The sequence below is a fragment of the Panthera tigris genome, chromosome A2 (assembly GCF_018350195.1).
Source record: "Panthera tigris isolate Pti1 chromosome A2, P.tigris_Pti1_mat1.1, whole genome shotgun sequence".
Lineage (NCBI taxonomy): Eukaryota > Metazoa > Chordata > Mammalia > Carnivora > Felidae > Panthera > Panthera tigris.
Window position 1 is genome coordinate 17,681,579 of NC_056661.1, and position 15,712 is coordinate 17,697,290.

The window sequence follows — 15,712 nt, forward strand, 5'->3', positions numbered from 1 at the left end:
AGCGCCTGCAAAGTACACAAGCAAGGGTGCATTTCCTTCTTTTCCTCCTGGGCCTCTACCTGGACCCACCCTATGCTGAGAAGCCTTGGGCAAGTCTGGACTCCCTCACTGGCAAATACCTGGGCCTTTCTAGGGAGAAACCGCTGGGCAGGGGCCCAGTTGTGCCCTCTGCTGGGCCCTTCACGCACACCCTGGCCTGCCTACTGCAAACTCAGAGGAGACAGGACACAGCCCATGCTGTTAGGACTTTGGCTCAAGGCCAATGGGATAGCGTCCTGGGAGGCAAAATTTGTCACACACACACACACACACACACACACACACACACACACACACCACTCTGGAAGCCCCCAGAGCCTCCAAAGGCTAGGGAGAGCTTCAACCAGAAGGTTCAGGTCATCCACACTGGCTAGTGTCCAAAGAGCCAACACCACAGACACACTCTTGCCATCTGCCACCCCTCATCAAGAGTCTGCCTTCACTCTCATCTACCCAACTCTGCCTTCCGACTTCTCTCACCAGCTTCTCTGATCACTCCCTTTCTTCCATCCCCTCTCCCAGCACCTGGGGCCGTGAACCAGCATGGCACCCCCCCCCCCAGTTCCTTTATCCCTGGCCTCCAGCATCACAGACCCCAGGCCCTCCATTTCATTCTCTAACCTATGCCCCACCACTCCTCCACATCCATCACCACCTCAGCCCCTTGGCTAAGGTGCTGAAAGCCCATGGCTTTCCTGCCTGTGCAGCCTATGGGAGACCCTTGCCACATACCTGGAATCCTCCCCTCCTCAATTCCATTCACTCAAGTGCACACTCTTTAGGACCTACCTCACCCCAAAGGTGGACACAGGACTTCCAAACCCCATAGCACCCCTCATCTGTACACAGATATGGTACCTCCTACCCCCCATCAGGAGGGTGAACATCCCATGCACAGAGGTCTTTTCATCTCATGCCATCCTGAGGAACCATTACACAAAGGAAACAATGTCAAGAATGGAGTGACCAAATGACCAAAGGACCAGGCACTTGAGGTTCACAGAACCCATGGGGCCACCCAGGTCGTACTCACTGCCCAAACCTGAGCACAGGCTCCAAGTACAGAGGGTACCTCCTGGGAAACCCTACTGGTTCCACAGGCCCCTGCTGAGAGGAGGCTCCACACAGGCCCAAGCAAACCCCAGCCCACAGAAGCCCTTCCCCACAAACCCTGTATACAGGGTTCAGAAAGGGTTAGGGTTAGAAAGGAGTGGCTTTTCCAGACCTGTGGGAGTACAGAGTGCCTCCCCACTCTTCCTATTTACTCAAGGACACACAAGGCCACCTATGGCCATTTAGCCCAGGAGATCAAAGGTTGCTGTTCTCCTCTGCAAAGGGACAGGTCAGGGGTTCTCTGGGCAGTCTGCCCTCGGGCCCCCCACCGTACCTCCCACCTCAGGGAGGCCCGTCTCCATCATTGCCACTGAAAAGGCTGGTTTGGAGCCAGGCCTCGTGTCCTCAACTTATAGGATCACAAGATCTCAGGCCCCATTCAAACTCACAGGCAAAACCTAACTCTGCCTGTACCCAGGTCCCAGGCCTGCCTTGAGGCCTGCCTTGAGGTTCACTCTGCTGACATGCTGAGCTCTGCCCATGCTTGTACAGGCCATCTCTAGGCTGTGTATGGGAGGACACCTAGCTCTAGGGGCACACTGGACTGCCCAAAGCTCTCTGCACAGGGACCCAGACTGGCTACCAATCCCTGTAATTATGTCCCCAGTAATATTTATCAACCATTCCCCCAATCCCTTTTCCCTGCTCTCTTCTGATCATCCCTCCAGCATTAGAACCAGAAGGTTCTCCCCACCAGGGCAGAGAAAGTAATCCAGAAGCGGGGCAAGTAACCATTGTCAGCCGTGGTTGCGCAGGCTTGGTTCCACTCCCCGGAACCCCCAAGCTATCTGACATAGGAGGGTTGGGCAAGCAGACCTGGCAATCCAAAACAAAAACCCAAGCCTCAAGGGTAAATTCATCCAACATGGTTCTGAACTGAGGATGAGACCAAGAGGAGATGAGAGAGGAACGGAAGGGGGCCGTGATTACTGTAATTCCAGGCTCAGCCCTTAAGTCCCAAATCTCAACCTTCAACAAGAAAAACTCCATCTGATGTAAGTATTACTTTAAATATTTAAATAACACGAACCGAAAGACATTTTATTTGGACATTAGTACAAAGTGTTGATAATTAACATAAATGAGCATTTTCTCAAAATCAAAGTACGCCTGCTGGTGAGCCACACAGATGGTGCTCAGCCTCAGGCTGAGGTTGTGTGCACCCCAAAGGCTCACTTCATTGTTGGGATTCTCTAGCTAAATTTGTATCCACGGCTATCCCCTCAGCTCCCTGGAGCCCTCTCTGGAGGGCTAGCTGGCCCTGAAGAGCACGTAGAGCACGGGCAGAGTGGCCACAAATGTCACACAGGTGACCAGTGTGCTGTAGATGGTGTTCCTGTTGACCTGAGCTTCAAGCTTCTGCTCCATGTCTGATAGTGCCAAGATCACGCTCCCCTGCTCCAGCAAGGAGCCAGGCAGGGCCCTGTCTGCTGGCCCCAGCAGGCCTGGATGTGCCGCAGCCTTCGCAAGCTGAACCACCTCAGCCGTTTGGCTGAAAGTCTTTTCCAAGCCATCAAGCCGCTCTCGTAAACCCTCTAAACATGAATGGACCTGCCTGGAATGGCTGAGCTGCTCTTTCAAGGCAGCTGAAAGGACATCTGTGTCTCTGTCTCGGGTGGGGGAAGTACCTGCCTGGGTCCCAGAGCTCAGCCCGGAGCCAGCTTGTACCAGGCCCCTTAGGTCCACCATGAGGTCGTGGAGGTCCCTCTGCTGGAGGGAGTAGCTGGATGCCTGTTCTCGGATGGCCTCCTGGAGGCTCACAGGCCCCTTCTGCGCCTCTAAGAGCAAGGCCTTCAGCTCCTGTAGCCGCACACGGTTCACATAGGTGGAGCCAGCCACACCAATCAAGGCCCCCAGAACTGACCCGATGAGGGACCAGTTCTTGGTCCTCTCAGCTCGAGTACGCTCCTTCTCGTGACTTTCCCGCACAGCCGCAGAGAAGAGGGAGAACTTCTCTCGCTCAGAGTCTTCAGCACGCAGATAGGTTGCACGAAGCCTCTTCTCCTCCTGCAGAAGCAAAGCAGTGTTATACAGCAGCAATGTGGCCCCACCGTTGGAGCTGCCAGCAGACGTCCCTGGGGCTCAGCCTCATGCCTGGCGCAGACTGCATGCTCAATAAACCCGCTGAATGAATGAAGGCAGCATAAACATGGTCAGGTGCAGGAAGCAAAGGAATTGGGGGCAGTCAAGATGAGCAATGCTACCTTCCTACCCAAGCAGTGCTGGGTCCGACCAGACACGCACTGATGACTACAGAATGTGTCCATCAGAAGGAAGTGTCTGGCCCCCTCTAGGCCAGTCCCCTCCTCCCTGGTGCTCCCTCCTCAGCAATCTGGGATCTGGGGCCCAGATTATACTGCCCTGGACTACTGACCCCGGTACTCCAAGAGAAAGTGGGTGGACAGGCTCTGGAAGCCTGGAGCCCAGAGCTTCTGGTTTACGTCTTCACCAGATCTCTGACCACCAGACCAGTCAGGTTCCCACCTTGCCCCTTGGTGATCTGCCAGGCTAGGGTCCCTATCCAATGAGGAAGGGCTGCCTTCTGAGTGCCTACTTGCAGCAGCCGGTGCTCCAGCGTAGCCAGTTCTAGGTACTGGATATCCTCTCTGGAGATGCGGTCCAAGCGGTCCCTCACCTCCTTCAGCTTGGCCTGGTGAACTTCCAAGTCCTCCCGAGCCTCTCGTACAAGCCCTCGAGCCACCATGAACACTTTCTCTGCCTGCAGAGAGAACAATGGAGGCTGTCTGCCCCTTCCCTCCACACCCACACAGGCTCAGCTCTATTCCCGACAAGGCTGTGGCTGAGGTGAGTGGGGTGTCAGTGCAAAGGGTGGAAAAAAAGAGTCCTTCAGACACAAAATCCTGGCTCGCCCAGTAGTCCTCAAAGTGCAGCCCTGGGCCACACCCATCAGAATCACTGGATTTATCCATTCAAGTGGAAATAACATGCCCCTGAGAAACTTGAAAAAAGCTAATGCTCCACACAAAACCCAGCCAATCCTAGTCGGATACAAGCCACGGAAAGGAACCTAGGTTCCTAAACTGTTTCACACACGCACGCTACCTTATCTTCGCCTCTTGACGATGCCACACAAGAGGCATTGCTGTGGCCTCCATTTTACACACCCAGAAACTCCAGCTCAGCCAAGGTCATGACCTCCAAGGGGAAGAGACAGCACTGTGCCTCAAAACCTCCCACTGAACCCCCAGGTTCTTGCCACCTCACTAGCTTGGTCTGTACTAGGCAGGAATGGGAACAGAGACGACAGAATGCATTTCTGCTACCGCCAAGGGCTTCCAGCCACAGGAAGCTCTTTCCACCTCGCAGTGTGATGCTGCCTGGCCCTGGGCTTCTACCTTCACAAGGGATGTTTTAATTACACATGGGGCTTTGCGGACACTTGTAACACTCTCACCAACCCTCAGTCAATGTAGGAAGTGTTCACTGGCCTAACACAATGGATGTCAATGGCCAGGGACTCATCAGTACACAGAAACCTGTTTTCGGGGTAGACGGGTACAGTTACACAGAGATCTTCACCCCCAGTACGATCGAATCCAAGTTATCATGTGAGAAATGAGTCAAATTCATCTACCAATAGTATTTGTTAAGAAAAGGCAAACCTGGGCAAGGCTTCCCAGCACCACGTGGCTGGTAATTATTTGGCAAGAGCCTCCCAGCCACATTTCCAAGTCAGAAGGCAGGGCCAACCACCCCGGCTTCCCTCCTCACCTCAGTCACATTTCCCTGGGCCTCTCGAACTTCACTGAGTCCGACAAACTCTTCGTATCTTTCCCACCAAGTCGTGGCTGTGGACGATGCTCGCTGATGAATGTCGTGCCCCAGGGCTCTTCCCAGAGCTGTGAGGCGGCGGTACAGCCCAAGAGCCACCTCCTCAGGTCTTTTCTCTCTGGGCTGGCTAGGGCCTGGGCTGCAGAGAGTCCTGGCCATAAAGAGGTCCCTTCCAAGGAGGCCTCTCCACACCACACGGGGCGCACCGAGGACGTGCTGCATGGCAAACACAGTGCTGCGCCCTGTCATCAGGAGATCTGTAGGGGGACGCCAGACAGATCAGCTCACAGCTGAGAAAGGCTGGGCATAAGTCAGGTTTCAGGGCCTAGGGGCAGTTCTGAACTAATTTCCATGAAAAAGTCCAAACAGAGCGCTGCTCTGTTGTGCCTGGAGACGGTAGCCACTGTGGTCAGGCTTCCCCCTTGGGTGCTCCCAGACAAGAGAACACACCAGGGAAGAACATGTTTAGGAGATCATGCCTTCCATCTCCTTCCACAATGCCACCAGCCCCTCCCATCCCACCCACCTTCCCCACAGCCTCCAGGTCTCCGTTGTGACTTGGATGGGAATCCTGGTGCCCGGTTTTCTGATAACGTCAAAGAATATTCTCAGACCAGGGCTGCCTGGGTAGCTTGGTCAGTTAAGTGTCCAGCTGCTGATTTTGACTCAGGTCGTGATCTCACGGTTTCTGAGATCGAGGCTTGTGTTGGACTCTGTGCTGACAGTGCGGAGCCTGCTTGGGATTCTCTCTCTCCCTCTCTCTTCTGCCCCTCCTCCACTCGTTCTCTCTGTCTCCGTCTCTGTCTCTTTCTCTCTCAAGAGTAAATAAACTTAAAAAAATATATTTTTTTCAAACCTGAGTTGTGTCCATGCTGACAAAGCCTCACAAATCACAAAGATTCATAAAGACTCCCAGGGAAACTGGGGAACTGAGGGGATTTCAGGGAAAGAGTTCTGCAAAATACCATCAAAATCAACTGCCCAGACTCTAAGGGCTGCCCCAGCACTGGGAAAGCAGAGTTTTGCTTATGTTCGAGGACACAAGTCATTCTGTACCAAGGCAGAAAATTCCCTCCTCGGCTCTCCTCTGAGAAGACAATTCCAGGGAAAAGGCAAAACAAAACAAAAAGCCTGGATCTCTACACAGAGGACAACTTTTCTTAGGTTCACACGAGCCCTCCTCTGCCCTCTGAGGCTTTCCAGGCTTCCAATCCCCCCACCCCTCACATTCCTAACCTTCCACAAGCTTTCTCCCTCCTCTCCAACTTTAGTCCGGCTCTATAGGTCTGGTTTCTTCAATCTCTCCCTTTTCAACCTTGCTTTGTTTGGGCCCCAACAACACCCACTTCTCTTAACCTAAACAGCAGAGGGAGGCTCCCATTACCCAGTCAGGCTCTGCCTGAGCCCCAAAGCAGCAGGGACTCTGGGGACCCAAGGAGGGTCAGGTGACCCCTGCTCCCAGGCAAACCTGGACCAGTACTCCTGTCCTCTGGCCAACCCTCCTTCCCCCACCAACCCCCAACCATAACACACACAAGCTCTCAAGTATTGATGCTGGCTGTCAGAGTGACACCTAGTGGCCAAACAACCAGGCCAGAGAGAAAAGCAGAGGATGCTGGGGACAGGAAGATAAATTGGAGGAGCTTGGGTGACAAAGAAAGGGGCTCCTGAATGTAAGGTGATGTGGAATAGAGACCCACTCAGAGCATCTCAGCCTCCTATCCCCTTGTGCTGTGCTTGGAGAAGCTCAGGCCCTCTAGAAAACAAAGTTGGTTGGGTAGGGACATGCCTCCTGCCCAAAATGGGTCCGAGCTGACAGCCACAGAAGGGACATCCCCATAACACTGGTTCTGAGCTGGTGCTGCACCCGAACTCCTGGGCCCCATCCACAAGGCCCAAGAAAGCACACAACATCCATGACCCAGGGGTCAAGCCAGCCTCTTAGGCCTCAATGCCAGCATCCACCTCACATGAGCTGTGGCCCCATGACCATCCTGCAGGTGTTTCCTACATCAGAGCAAAGCAGACTCCCAGCGCTGCCAACCACAGCCCTCACTCTCCTTTTCAGCAACACTCACCAGAGAGGTGTCCACCTTGCTGTCACTACTTCTCCAGCCCCCATTCTCTCTGGATGGCACTCCACCGAGAGGCTGCTCTCCTGGAGGCCCTGCAAAACTTCCACCTTGCCAGATCCACCAGGTATTTCTCAGATTTCTTCTCCAACATCTCTGCAGCTTTTTGAAATCACTTGTCTTTTTGAAATCACTACCCACCCCCGCCTCGGCTTCCTCCAACCTTCTTAGCCTCCTCTCCTGACTTCTCTACCAGCCACCCACTCTTGAACCCCAGGAAAGTCATCCATCCCTGGCAGCAATGACAGCTACAGCCTCCTGTGAAGTCCTGGCTTCCTCCCTGCCCCTCAGAGCCGTTATTCACAAGGCAACTTGAGGCTCTGTTAACTCATCATTTCACATCTCTTGTTCAAAACCCCCGACAGCTCCCATCTCACCTGCCATGAACACCAGTCCCACCAGTGGCCAACAAGCCACGGTCCTCTTGGTTGTCATCCCTTCCTCCTGTCCTCCGCTCCATGCACCCTAACATGTGAAGCCTGACTCTGCTACTTTCTCCACAGAAAGGTCCAGTCAGCTGACAGGTCCAGTCAGCTCATCCTGACTTGTACATCTTGGCTCAAACACCACCTCGTGGCAAACCTTCCTTGACCATTCCCTCCTGGGCCACCTGCTTTATTTTTCTCCATCAGACACATATTGCCTTCTTTACATGTTGCCAGGCCCCTCACTAGAACGTAAGCTTGGTGACAGCAGGGACTCTGCTGTGTGAGGAAATGACTCAAGTTGTTCCTCTATTCCAGTCCCTCTTCTCAGACATCCAGCCCCCACCCCAGCCTGATTCTCAGCCCCTCCCCATTCAAATGTCCCACAAGCCCTCAGCCAGCACAGGGAAGGTGTTCCTGGCAGAGGGAAAAAGTGGAAATGCACTGGGGGTCATCTAAAACCTGAAAGGCAGCCAGTGCAGCTGGAAAATAGCAGAGGAAGGGAGAGTGGACAGAGGAGAGGCTGAAGAGGTAAACAGAGACCATATTAAGCAGGGCCTTGAGGGCCAAGTTCAGAATCTTGACCCTCCAGATCCATTCTAACACTCTATCCAGATGACTGTCTCTTACCAACTGTCCATGCCACAAACCTCCATCACCTGTACCTCGATCTCACTTGCGGCTGAAGGCTTGCTTCATTTTTCACTAAGAAAATATTTAAAAATTGGAAGACAACTTCTATAAATTCCCACCATACCTTCCCACCTGTGTCTGTTCGGTTTCCACCTTCTCTCTTATTCCTTGGGATGAAGAATTCATGCTCTAGGAAGACCAAGCTGTGGCCAGGTCCCGTGTGCTCTCCCTACCTGACACTGCTCTCCCTACCTGACACTGCTGAAGGCTTGCTTCATTTTTCACTAAGAAAATATTTAAAAATTGGAAGACAACTTCTATAAATTCCCACCATACCTTCCCACCTGTGTCTGTTCGGTTTCCACCTTCTCTCTTATTCCTTGGGATGAAGAATTCATGCTCTAGGAAGACCAAGCTGTGGCCAGGTCCCGTGTGCTCTCCCTACCTGACACTGCTCAGTAATTGATCAGACACCCTCTCCAGCAACAGCTCCACTTCTCTGCCCCTCTGTACAGCCAAACTCCTGGACAGATCATCTGCACTTGCTGTCTCCAGTTCCTCTTCTCTCATTCTCTCTTAAACCTTTTCTAATCTGGCCTTCACTTCCACCATGCCACCGGAAATGCTCTTGTCCAGGCCACTTCCACATTGCTAAATCCAGTGATCAGTTCTCAGTCCTCATTTTACTTGCCCTATCAGCAACCTGAGCCTTGTGCCAGTTTCCTTTCCTTGAAACGCCTTCTACACTTGGCTTCCAGTCCCCACTCATCTCCTGAACCTACCCACGTGGAGTGCTGCAAGGCAAGGTCCTCAGACTCCTCTCTCATCCAGTCCCATGGCTTTAAAAACCATCTACGGATGGGGCACCTGGGTGGCTCAGTCAGTTAAGCGTCTGACTTCAGCTTAGGTCATGATCTCATGGTTCGTGAGTTCGATCCTCGCATCGGGCTCTGTGCTGACAGCTCAGAACCTGGAGCCTGCTTTGGATTCTGTGTCTGCCTCTCTCTCTGCCCCTCCTCTGCTCTCACTCTGTCTCTGTCCCTCTCAAGAATAAACATTTAAATAAATAAATAAATACCATCTAGGGAAATGTTAAAAATATTAACTATAATGATGGTTGAACAACACTGTGAATATGCTAAAACCACTTAAGTGTACCCATTAAATAGGTGAACTGTATTGTATGTGAATGGTATCTCAATAAAACCATTACTTTTTTTTAAAGTAATCTCTACATCCAACTTAGGGCTTGAACTCAAGAGTCACATGCTACACCAACCAAGCCAGCTAGGTGCCGCTCCTCCCACTGCTTTTTCCTCCCAAAACCATTACTTAAAAAACCAATCAACTAGGGGTGCCTGGGTGGCTCAGTTGCTTAAGCAGCCACCTCTTGGCTTTGGCTTAGGTCATGATCTCACGGTTGGTGAGTTTGAGCCCCAGGTCAGGCTCTGTGTTGACCGTGTGGAGACTACTTGGGATTCTCTTTCCCTCTCTCTCTGCCTCAATCTCTTTTTCTCTCAAATAAATAAATAAACTTTAAACAAGAAAAAAAAAAAAAAAAAAAACCCAATCAACTATATTCTGACTTTTCCAGCCCAGACCTCTCCTATAGATTCCAGGCTCATTTACTGAACCACCCAATCCACAACTCAGCTTGGAAGGTTAATGAGGATCTTCCCTTCCCAACTTGCCTTTCCCATAGCCTTCTCCATCTTGGTTGATAGAAACTTCCAAATCCAAATCAGACCAAAAACCTCAAATCATCCCTGACCCTTTGCTTTCCCTCCCATTTCATACCCAATCCATCAGCAAATGCTTCTTCCTTTCTAAAACCAAAATCCCTTTTCCTCTTAGCACCCCCCCAACCCCGCTACCACCTGGTCCCAGTGACTAACATCTTTTACTATTAACACCCTTCTGACAGGTCTCCCTGCTCCTACTCTAGCCCCTACAATCTATCAACAGAGCAGCCAGTAGCCTTTTCAAAACACAGGCCAGACCATGTCTCTCTCTGCTCAAACTCTCCAGTCGTTCCACATTTCTCTCAATGTAAAAGCCAAATTTTCTCCACGGTCTACAGGACATCCACCTCCTGGCTCTCAGTCTTCCCTGACCTCATCTCCCACAAGTATACCTTTCCTCACTCTACTCCAATCATATGGACCTTTTTTCTCCCAGCTTTATTGACATAAAAATGACATATAAATTGCCATATCACTGTGTAAGTTTAAGATATACAACGTGACTATTTGATACACTTGATAGACATATATACTGCTAAACGTATACCACAATAAGGTTAGCTAACACATCGTTGAAGTAATTACCATGCATGGACTTTCGTGATGTTGCTGCAACACAATAGACGATCCCCGCACAAGGCCTTCACACCAGCTATCTGCGCTGCTTGCTCCCTTCTCTTTTCCAAGTCCTGCTCATATGTCATTGCCAAGGACTCCCATCCCAGCACCCTCTACCCATTCTGTCTACCTTATTTTTCTCCACGCACGTATCACGTGACCTGCGATATGTATTTCAATTATTTACTTTGCTTACAGGCTGTCTCACCTCCCAGAATGTCAGCTCTGCCAGGGCTGGCATCCATTTGCTGATGGATTGGGTATGAGATGTGTTTTGTTCACTGCTGCATCCTCAGTGCCCCATAAAACTGTCTGCATGACACTCAACAAAAACCTATTGAATGAATAAACATAATTTGCAAAAAGTTGCACCCCGGCTATATTAAAACCCAGACTCCTTCCGGTGGCCTCCAAAACCTTAGGACCGGGTGATCTATCCCCCGCCCATATATCTGGCACCTCCCTCGCATCTCCCTGCAGCTATGCTTGCTTTCTTCGGTTCCAAGAACGCGCTGAACTTCAAAGGCCTCTTCCCCCTACTCGCAGTGCTTTCCCCATGCACGATGCCAGACCCAGCGCCTTCCGGTTAAGCACCCCTCCTGGCTTCCGGACCCTTCCCTGGCAAGACAGGCCCTCGTACCTGGCGCCCCACCGCGAGAGCTGCAACCCCAACCAAGCGCCCGCCACTCAGTAGACCTCTGGTCCTTTAATGCCCGCCCCGAGAGTTGCTTCCGGCAGCGGGAGCACAGCTTCCTGACCAGGAGCCAATCAGCGGGCCCGCGCGGAGGTATAGGCACAGGGGGCGGGTAGGGGTGCTTCGCTTCCGGTGGCAGGGCCTGGGGAAGGGGCGGCAGGCGCCATGTCCGGCCGCGAAGGTGAGTGTGCCGAGGCGGCGGGGTGGAGAGGGACAGTACTCGGCGGGGACGGAACTGAGCATGCTTGTGTCGCCTACAGGTGGCAAGAAGAAGCCCCTGAAGCAGCCCAAGAAGCAGGCCAAGGAGATGGACGAGGTGAGGGCGAGCGCGGAGGCGTGGGAGGGTGCGGAGGGACTGGGGAATCTGCTTCGAGTGAACGCCGTCTGCCTCTCCTTAGGAAGATAAGGCATTCAAGCAGAAACAGAAAGAGGAGCAGAAGAAACTCGAGGAGCTAAAAGCGAAGGCCGCGGGGAAGGGCCCCCTGGGTAAGTGAGGGCAAATAGAGCTCAAGCCGGGCAAACGTTCTGAGCATCTCTCTGGTCTGTTTCCCATCTCATTGGTGACGTTTCGATTCTTCGTGTCAGCTACTGCGGACGACCCCCACCCAGCTTGAATTCGCAGCAGCGGGGAGGGGCGGGAGCCAGACCGGTCCTGGAAATGAAATCTCTTTTCTCCCAGGCATTCTGGTCTTCTTTTCTTTAGGGAAACAACAGAGATGGAAACACAGAGATTCATATATCTTAGAGTTGAGTTTCCAAACAGTCTTCACTATTTCTTGCCCAAATTCGTATTTGCTCCTTTTTGCTTATGGCATTTCTTGACTTACCGCTCATATTGTTAATTCCAGTAAATACTTTTGCATACTGAGTCTTGACTTCTGAATGCGCCTAGACTAAAAGATAAAAGTCCAGGCTCCTTAATGTGCTATTGCGCTGTATGCTCTTTTAACCTAATCCCCCACCATTTTACTTCTTTTATGTAGGAAAAATGGATTATGTATCAATATTTTTCAAGCCCAGCAGCCTGAACTTTTCTGTGCTTCTTAAATGCTGTTTACATTCATCACACTAGTGAATAATTTCTTCCATAGTTATTTGTGCCCTATATGAGCTACACTGGGGCTGGTGGAGGGGGGGATGGTGGGAGTGTCATCCAGGGCTTTCCAAGACTTCTATCCCAGTGGGTTTTAATTGATTCACAAGGCTGAGATTCTAGTTACTGAGATTCCCTTTTGGAATGTAAGGTGTTTTGTACCTTCCTTTAATCTGTGATTGTGTACAGGAAGGTAAATCAGCTATTTCTTAAGGTATTTACTGTATGCCAAATATATAGTCAAATGTAAATTGAGTAAAATAAAGATAGTAAACCAGACCCCAGGATCATAATATGTACTGTGATGTGGCAGTTGAGAATGTGGACCTGGACATCAGACTACCCAGGGTGGAATCTTGGCTTTGTCACATACCAATTTATAATTTTGAACAGCACTTAACCACTAGCACTTCATTATCTGTAAAATGGGTTGATGGGGGATGAGGATTAAATGAGCTAGTGTGTGAAATACTTAACAATATAGATCCAGGCCAGGGCACAGCCATTATTTGGGCCCCTGCCTCATCCTCATTCTGATATCACCCAGAGTAGACTATTGGGAAAGTCCTATACATGCTTGTGTCAAAAAGAATGCCCAGCACAAGAGTTGAACCTTTCAATGATCCTTATAAGGCCTCTGGCACTTCTGCCATAAGGACTATATTTTTTCTTAACTGAGACATTTTTTTCCTTTTGCAGCCACAGGTGGAATTAAGAAATCTGGCAAAAAGTAAGCCGTCCCTTGTACCCGAGACAATGGGGATCTTTAATTCCATTCCTGTTTAAACATCTGGATTTCCTGCCATAGCATCTGTTGCCACCTATAGATAGAATGAAGTGTTGTCTTAGATCCTGTTGTACATTTAAGAATAAACTTTTGTAAAAAAATAATAATAATAAAATCAGTGGCTCATGTTCTCTTATCATTCAGTCATTTCTGCCTTTGTTGTGAGGTCAGAGTAAACCTAGCCCGAAGTCCTGCCAGTGTGTGCTCTTCACTCTTTGTTCTGTCCTGAACTCTGTTCCACCTGGAATTAAACCAACTCATTTGAAATGGTTGTTTTTTATAGTTGTATACCAGATGGAATACAATACATGAGGCTAATGCAAGAATATGTACTTTGGGGGGGAAAAAAACGTCTTTCTCTGTTATGACCTCCACATTGCCATTTGTTGTAATGGGATTGTTCATCTTTCATGTGGGCATCCTGCACATACACCGAAGAGTGATTCCTGTTTTCAACAAATTTCTCTGTTGTGGAAGAGGGCAACATTGTTACATACAATATACATTATAAAGGGAATAAAACCGGAAAGGAGAGACTTTCTGAAAGTTTCTAAGAACCAAGTTTATCCTGAACCCCCCCGGTCTGCATTTACACTAGGGCTTCAGAAAGGTCCTTGCTAGGGAATGACGAGTATCCCACATTCAACCCATCAGCAAAATTCAGTCTGGCCCCTACATACTTCCTCCAGTATCACTCCCCGATTGTAACCTAAAATCCCTCACCTGGATTATTGCAGTCATATCCAAATTTGTCCTCCTACCCCTACCCTTGCTCCTCTACAGTTTAACCTTCACTCAGGACAGGATGGTCTTGCTAAACCATAAAGTCATACTTTTGTCTCTTCTTGGCTCAGAATTCTTCAGTGGCTTCTTAGGAAAAAGCTAGAGTCCCTACAATGACCAGTCAGGCCCTAAGGGATCTGGATGCCACTCCCTATCTTTGGATATTCACCATTCATCCCCTGGTCCATCTTGCACAATGGCCTACATCGCAAGCAAGCTGCCTCACCGTTTTCACCGACTCTTGCCTCTGCCTGTCACTCATTTGTATACTGGAGACTACCTCCCTTCCTTTAGAGGACTAAAAGTAGTGCACTCGTCCCTTACCACTCTATATGTAGTAGTCCCAATTGTTTGTTTCATTTTTTTCTCCTAATATTTGTTGATTATCACCCTTGACTCTAGGAGGAGTAAACTGAAGGAGACAGAGGCCATAATGTATACTAAATGCATATATATATTGCATTCACATATATATATATATAGAGAGAGAGAGAGAGGGAGGGAGAGAGAAACAATTCAGAGGCACAAATCTTTGGATTTCCCCTCTAGGCCCTTGATAACACTGTAAATTATGCTAAAAATGCTAAGCTATCTCTGACCATTTTTTTCAAAAAGGGTTCTGGAACTAGTCAGATCTTGCTAAGTCAAAACTGGAAAAGGTTTTTATAGATTGAAGTCTGTTTTACGACTCTAAGTTACTTAACAGGAGAGGATAAAGGGCCTACTTTGGTCCTCTCCTGGAAAGTTCCACAGCCCGCACACCTTTGGACTTCAGGCATTCCCTGTGGGGCTGAGAACAGCCCTTCTTTGCCAGTGCCAGCACATTGCCCCTGACAGCTACTACTGTTATTTGGTGGAACCTAATCCTTCCTGACAAATGAAGTACAATCCTATCTCTTTACAAGACCAGAAACCCGCAGTAATGAAGATTTAAGCATTCAACATTTGGGCATCTGTCTGAAGGAACCTACTAGTTGTCTCAGAAACTAAACTCAGGTATTCAAGACCTTCCAAATCCTGACAACTATATCCCTTTCATTTACTGTTTTCATAAACATTCATAGGACACTTACAAGCTAAGTTTGGCACTGAATGTGCAAGAAACAACCTATTCCTGCTAACTGTCCTGCACACCACCGCTGCCTAATATCCTGCCCGAGTCCTGCTCCTTTTTGAAGCCTTACCTTCTCTCTTTGCCACAACTCCTACCTGGCATTTGTGTGGCCTCCATGTTGGTGTCCTATTCTTGTCTGAATAGTCTTGTATGCCAGCCTCCTTGCTAACTCGATAACTCCTGCTCAACCCGGAGGACAACCCAGGTGCCACTTCCAAGGGGCCTTTCTTGACCTCCTGAGCCTTATTCATTTATGACATGTCCTTGGGACAAAAACACTCAGCCACTCTCAGAGAAATGAATGTTAACAGCCTGACAGTTCCCACATTCTCCAACACAGGCACATCGTTCTCAGGATCACCCCTCTTCCTTACACCTTTCTTCCCCAAACCTACCTTAAATGCACACATTCAAAACATTTACTGTTCTCTAAGATGCCTGCTCACAAAAGCTGTATTCATACTCTTCACCCAACCCCGCTCTCCCAGACTCTTTCCTCCCCGAGAGAGCCTCTGGGTATGTGAGAGGTGAGTCCAGCGGGAGGAAAACAGCGAAGTCGCAGAGACCAAACCCCTGAATGCTGCGGGTCTCGATTCACAGGTGTACGTGTGAATGTCAGGGCGAACTCCACCGAGGCTGTATACTGGATGCCAGGGAGGGGCGCGGAGGCCCCCGCGCTGTAAGGCTGGTGAGCCTCGGCCCTGCTCTCCAGTAACGTGGTTAGCGGTGCACAACACCCGCCACTCG

General features: G+C 50.0%; 1 protein-coding gene and 1 long non-coding RNA gene across 9 annotated transcripts; one reads left to right on the forward strand and one right to left on the reverse strand.

Annotated features, from left to right (window-relative positions):
• Nucleotides 1-2,179: 2,179 nt before the first annotated feature.
• On the reverse strand, nucleotides 2,180-11,202 carry CCDC51 (coiled-coil domain containing 51). Of its 8 annotated transcripts, XM_007088463.2 has the most exons (5): nucleotides 11,135-11,202; nucleotides 10,703-10,828; nucleotides 4,885-5,201; nucleotides 3,707-3,871; nucleotides 2,180-3,159 (listed from the first exon to the last, which is right to left on the reverse strand). In XM_007088463.2, exons 2-5 carry the CDS (start codon nucleotides 10,737-10,739, stop codon nucleotides 2,404-2,406), a joined length of 1,275 nt encoding a protein of 424 aa, XP_007088525.2. In that variant the 5' UTR covers nucleotides 10,740-10,828; nucleotides 11,135-11,202; the 3' UTR covers nucleotides 2,180-2,403. The 8 variants fall into 8 exon arrangements, with proteins under 8 accessions (XP_007088525.2, XP_007088526.2, XP_042834778.1 ...); XM_007088464.3 differs by lacking the exon at nucleotides 10,703-10,828 and having other exon boundaries at nucleotides 11,135-11,197; XM_042978844.1 differs by lacking the exon at nucleotides 11,135-11,202 and having other exon boundaries at nucleotides 10,703-11,128.
• A 91-nt stretch (nucleotides 11,203-11,293) lies between these two features.
• Nucleotides 11,294-13,204, forward strand: LOC102964545. Its single transcript, XR_445867.3, has 4 exons — nucleotides 11,294-11,369; nucleotides 11,449-11,504; nucleotides 11,587-11,674; nucleotides 12,981-13,204. It is a non-coding gene; the product is annotated as an uncharacterized LOC102964545 (long non-coding RNA).
• The last annotated feature ends 2,508 nt before the right edge of the window (nucleotides 13,205-15,712 follow it).

Bases quoted from the DNA above. Each gene is read 5' to 3' on its own strand.
- CCDC51 (XM_007088463.2), bottom strand. From the start codon at position 10,739: ATGGATGCCAGCCCTGGCAGAGCTGACATTCTGGGAG. The intron at 3,872-4,884 runs GTGAGGAGGGAA...TTCTCTCTGCAG, and splicing joins CCCAGGGAAATGTGACTGAG to GCAGAGAAAGTGTTCATGGT. The intron at 3,160-3,706 runs GTAGGCACTCAG...TTGCTTCTGCAG, and splicing joins TGGAGCACCGGCTGCTGCAA to GAGGAGAAGAGGCTTCGTGC.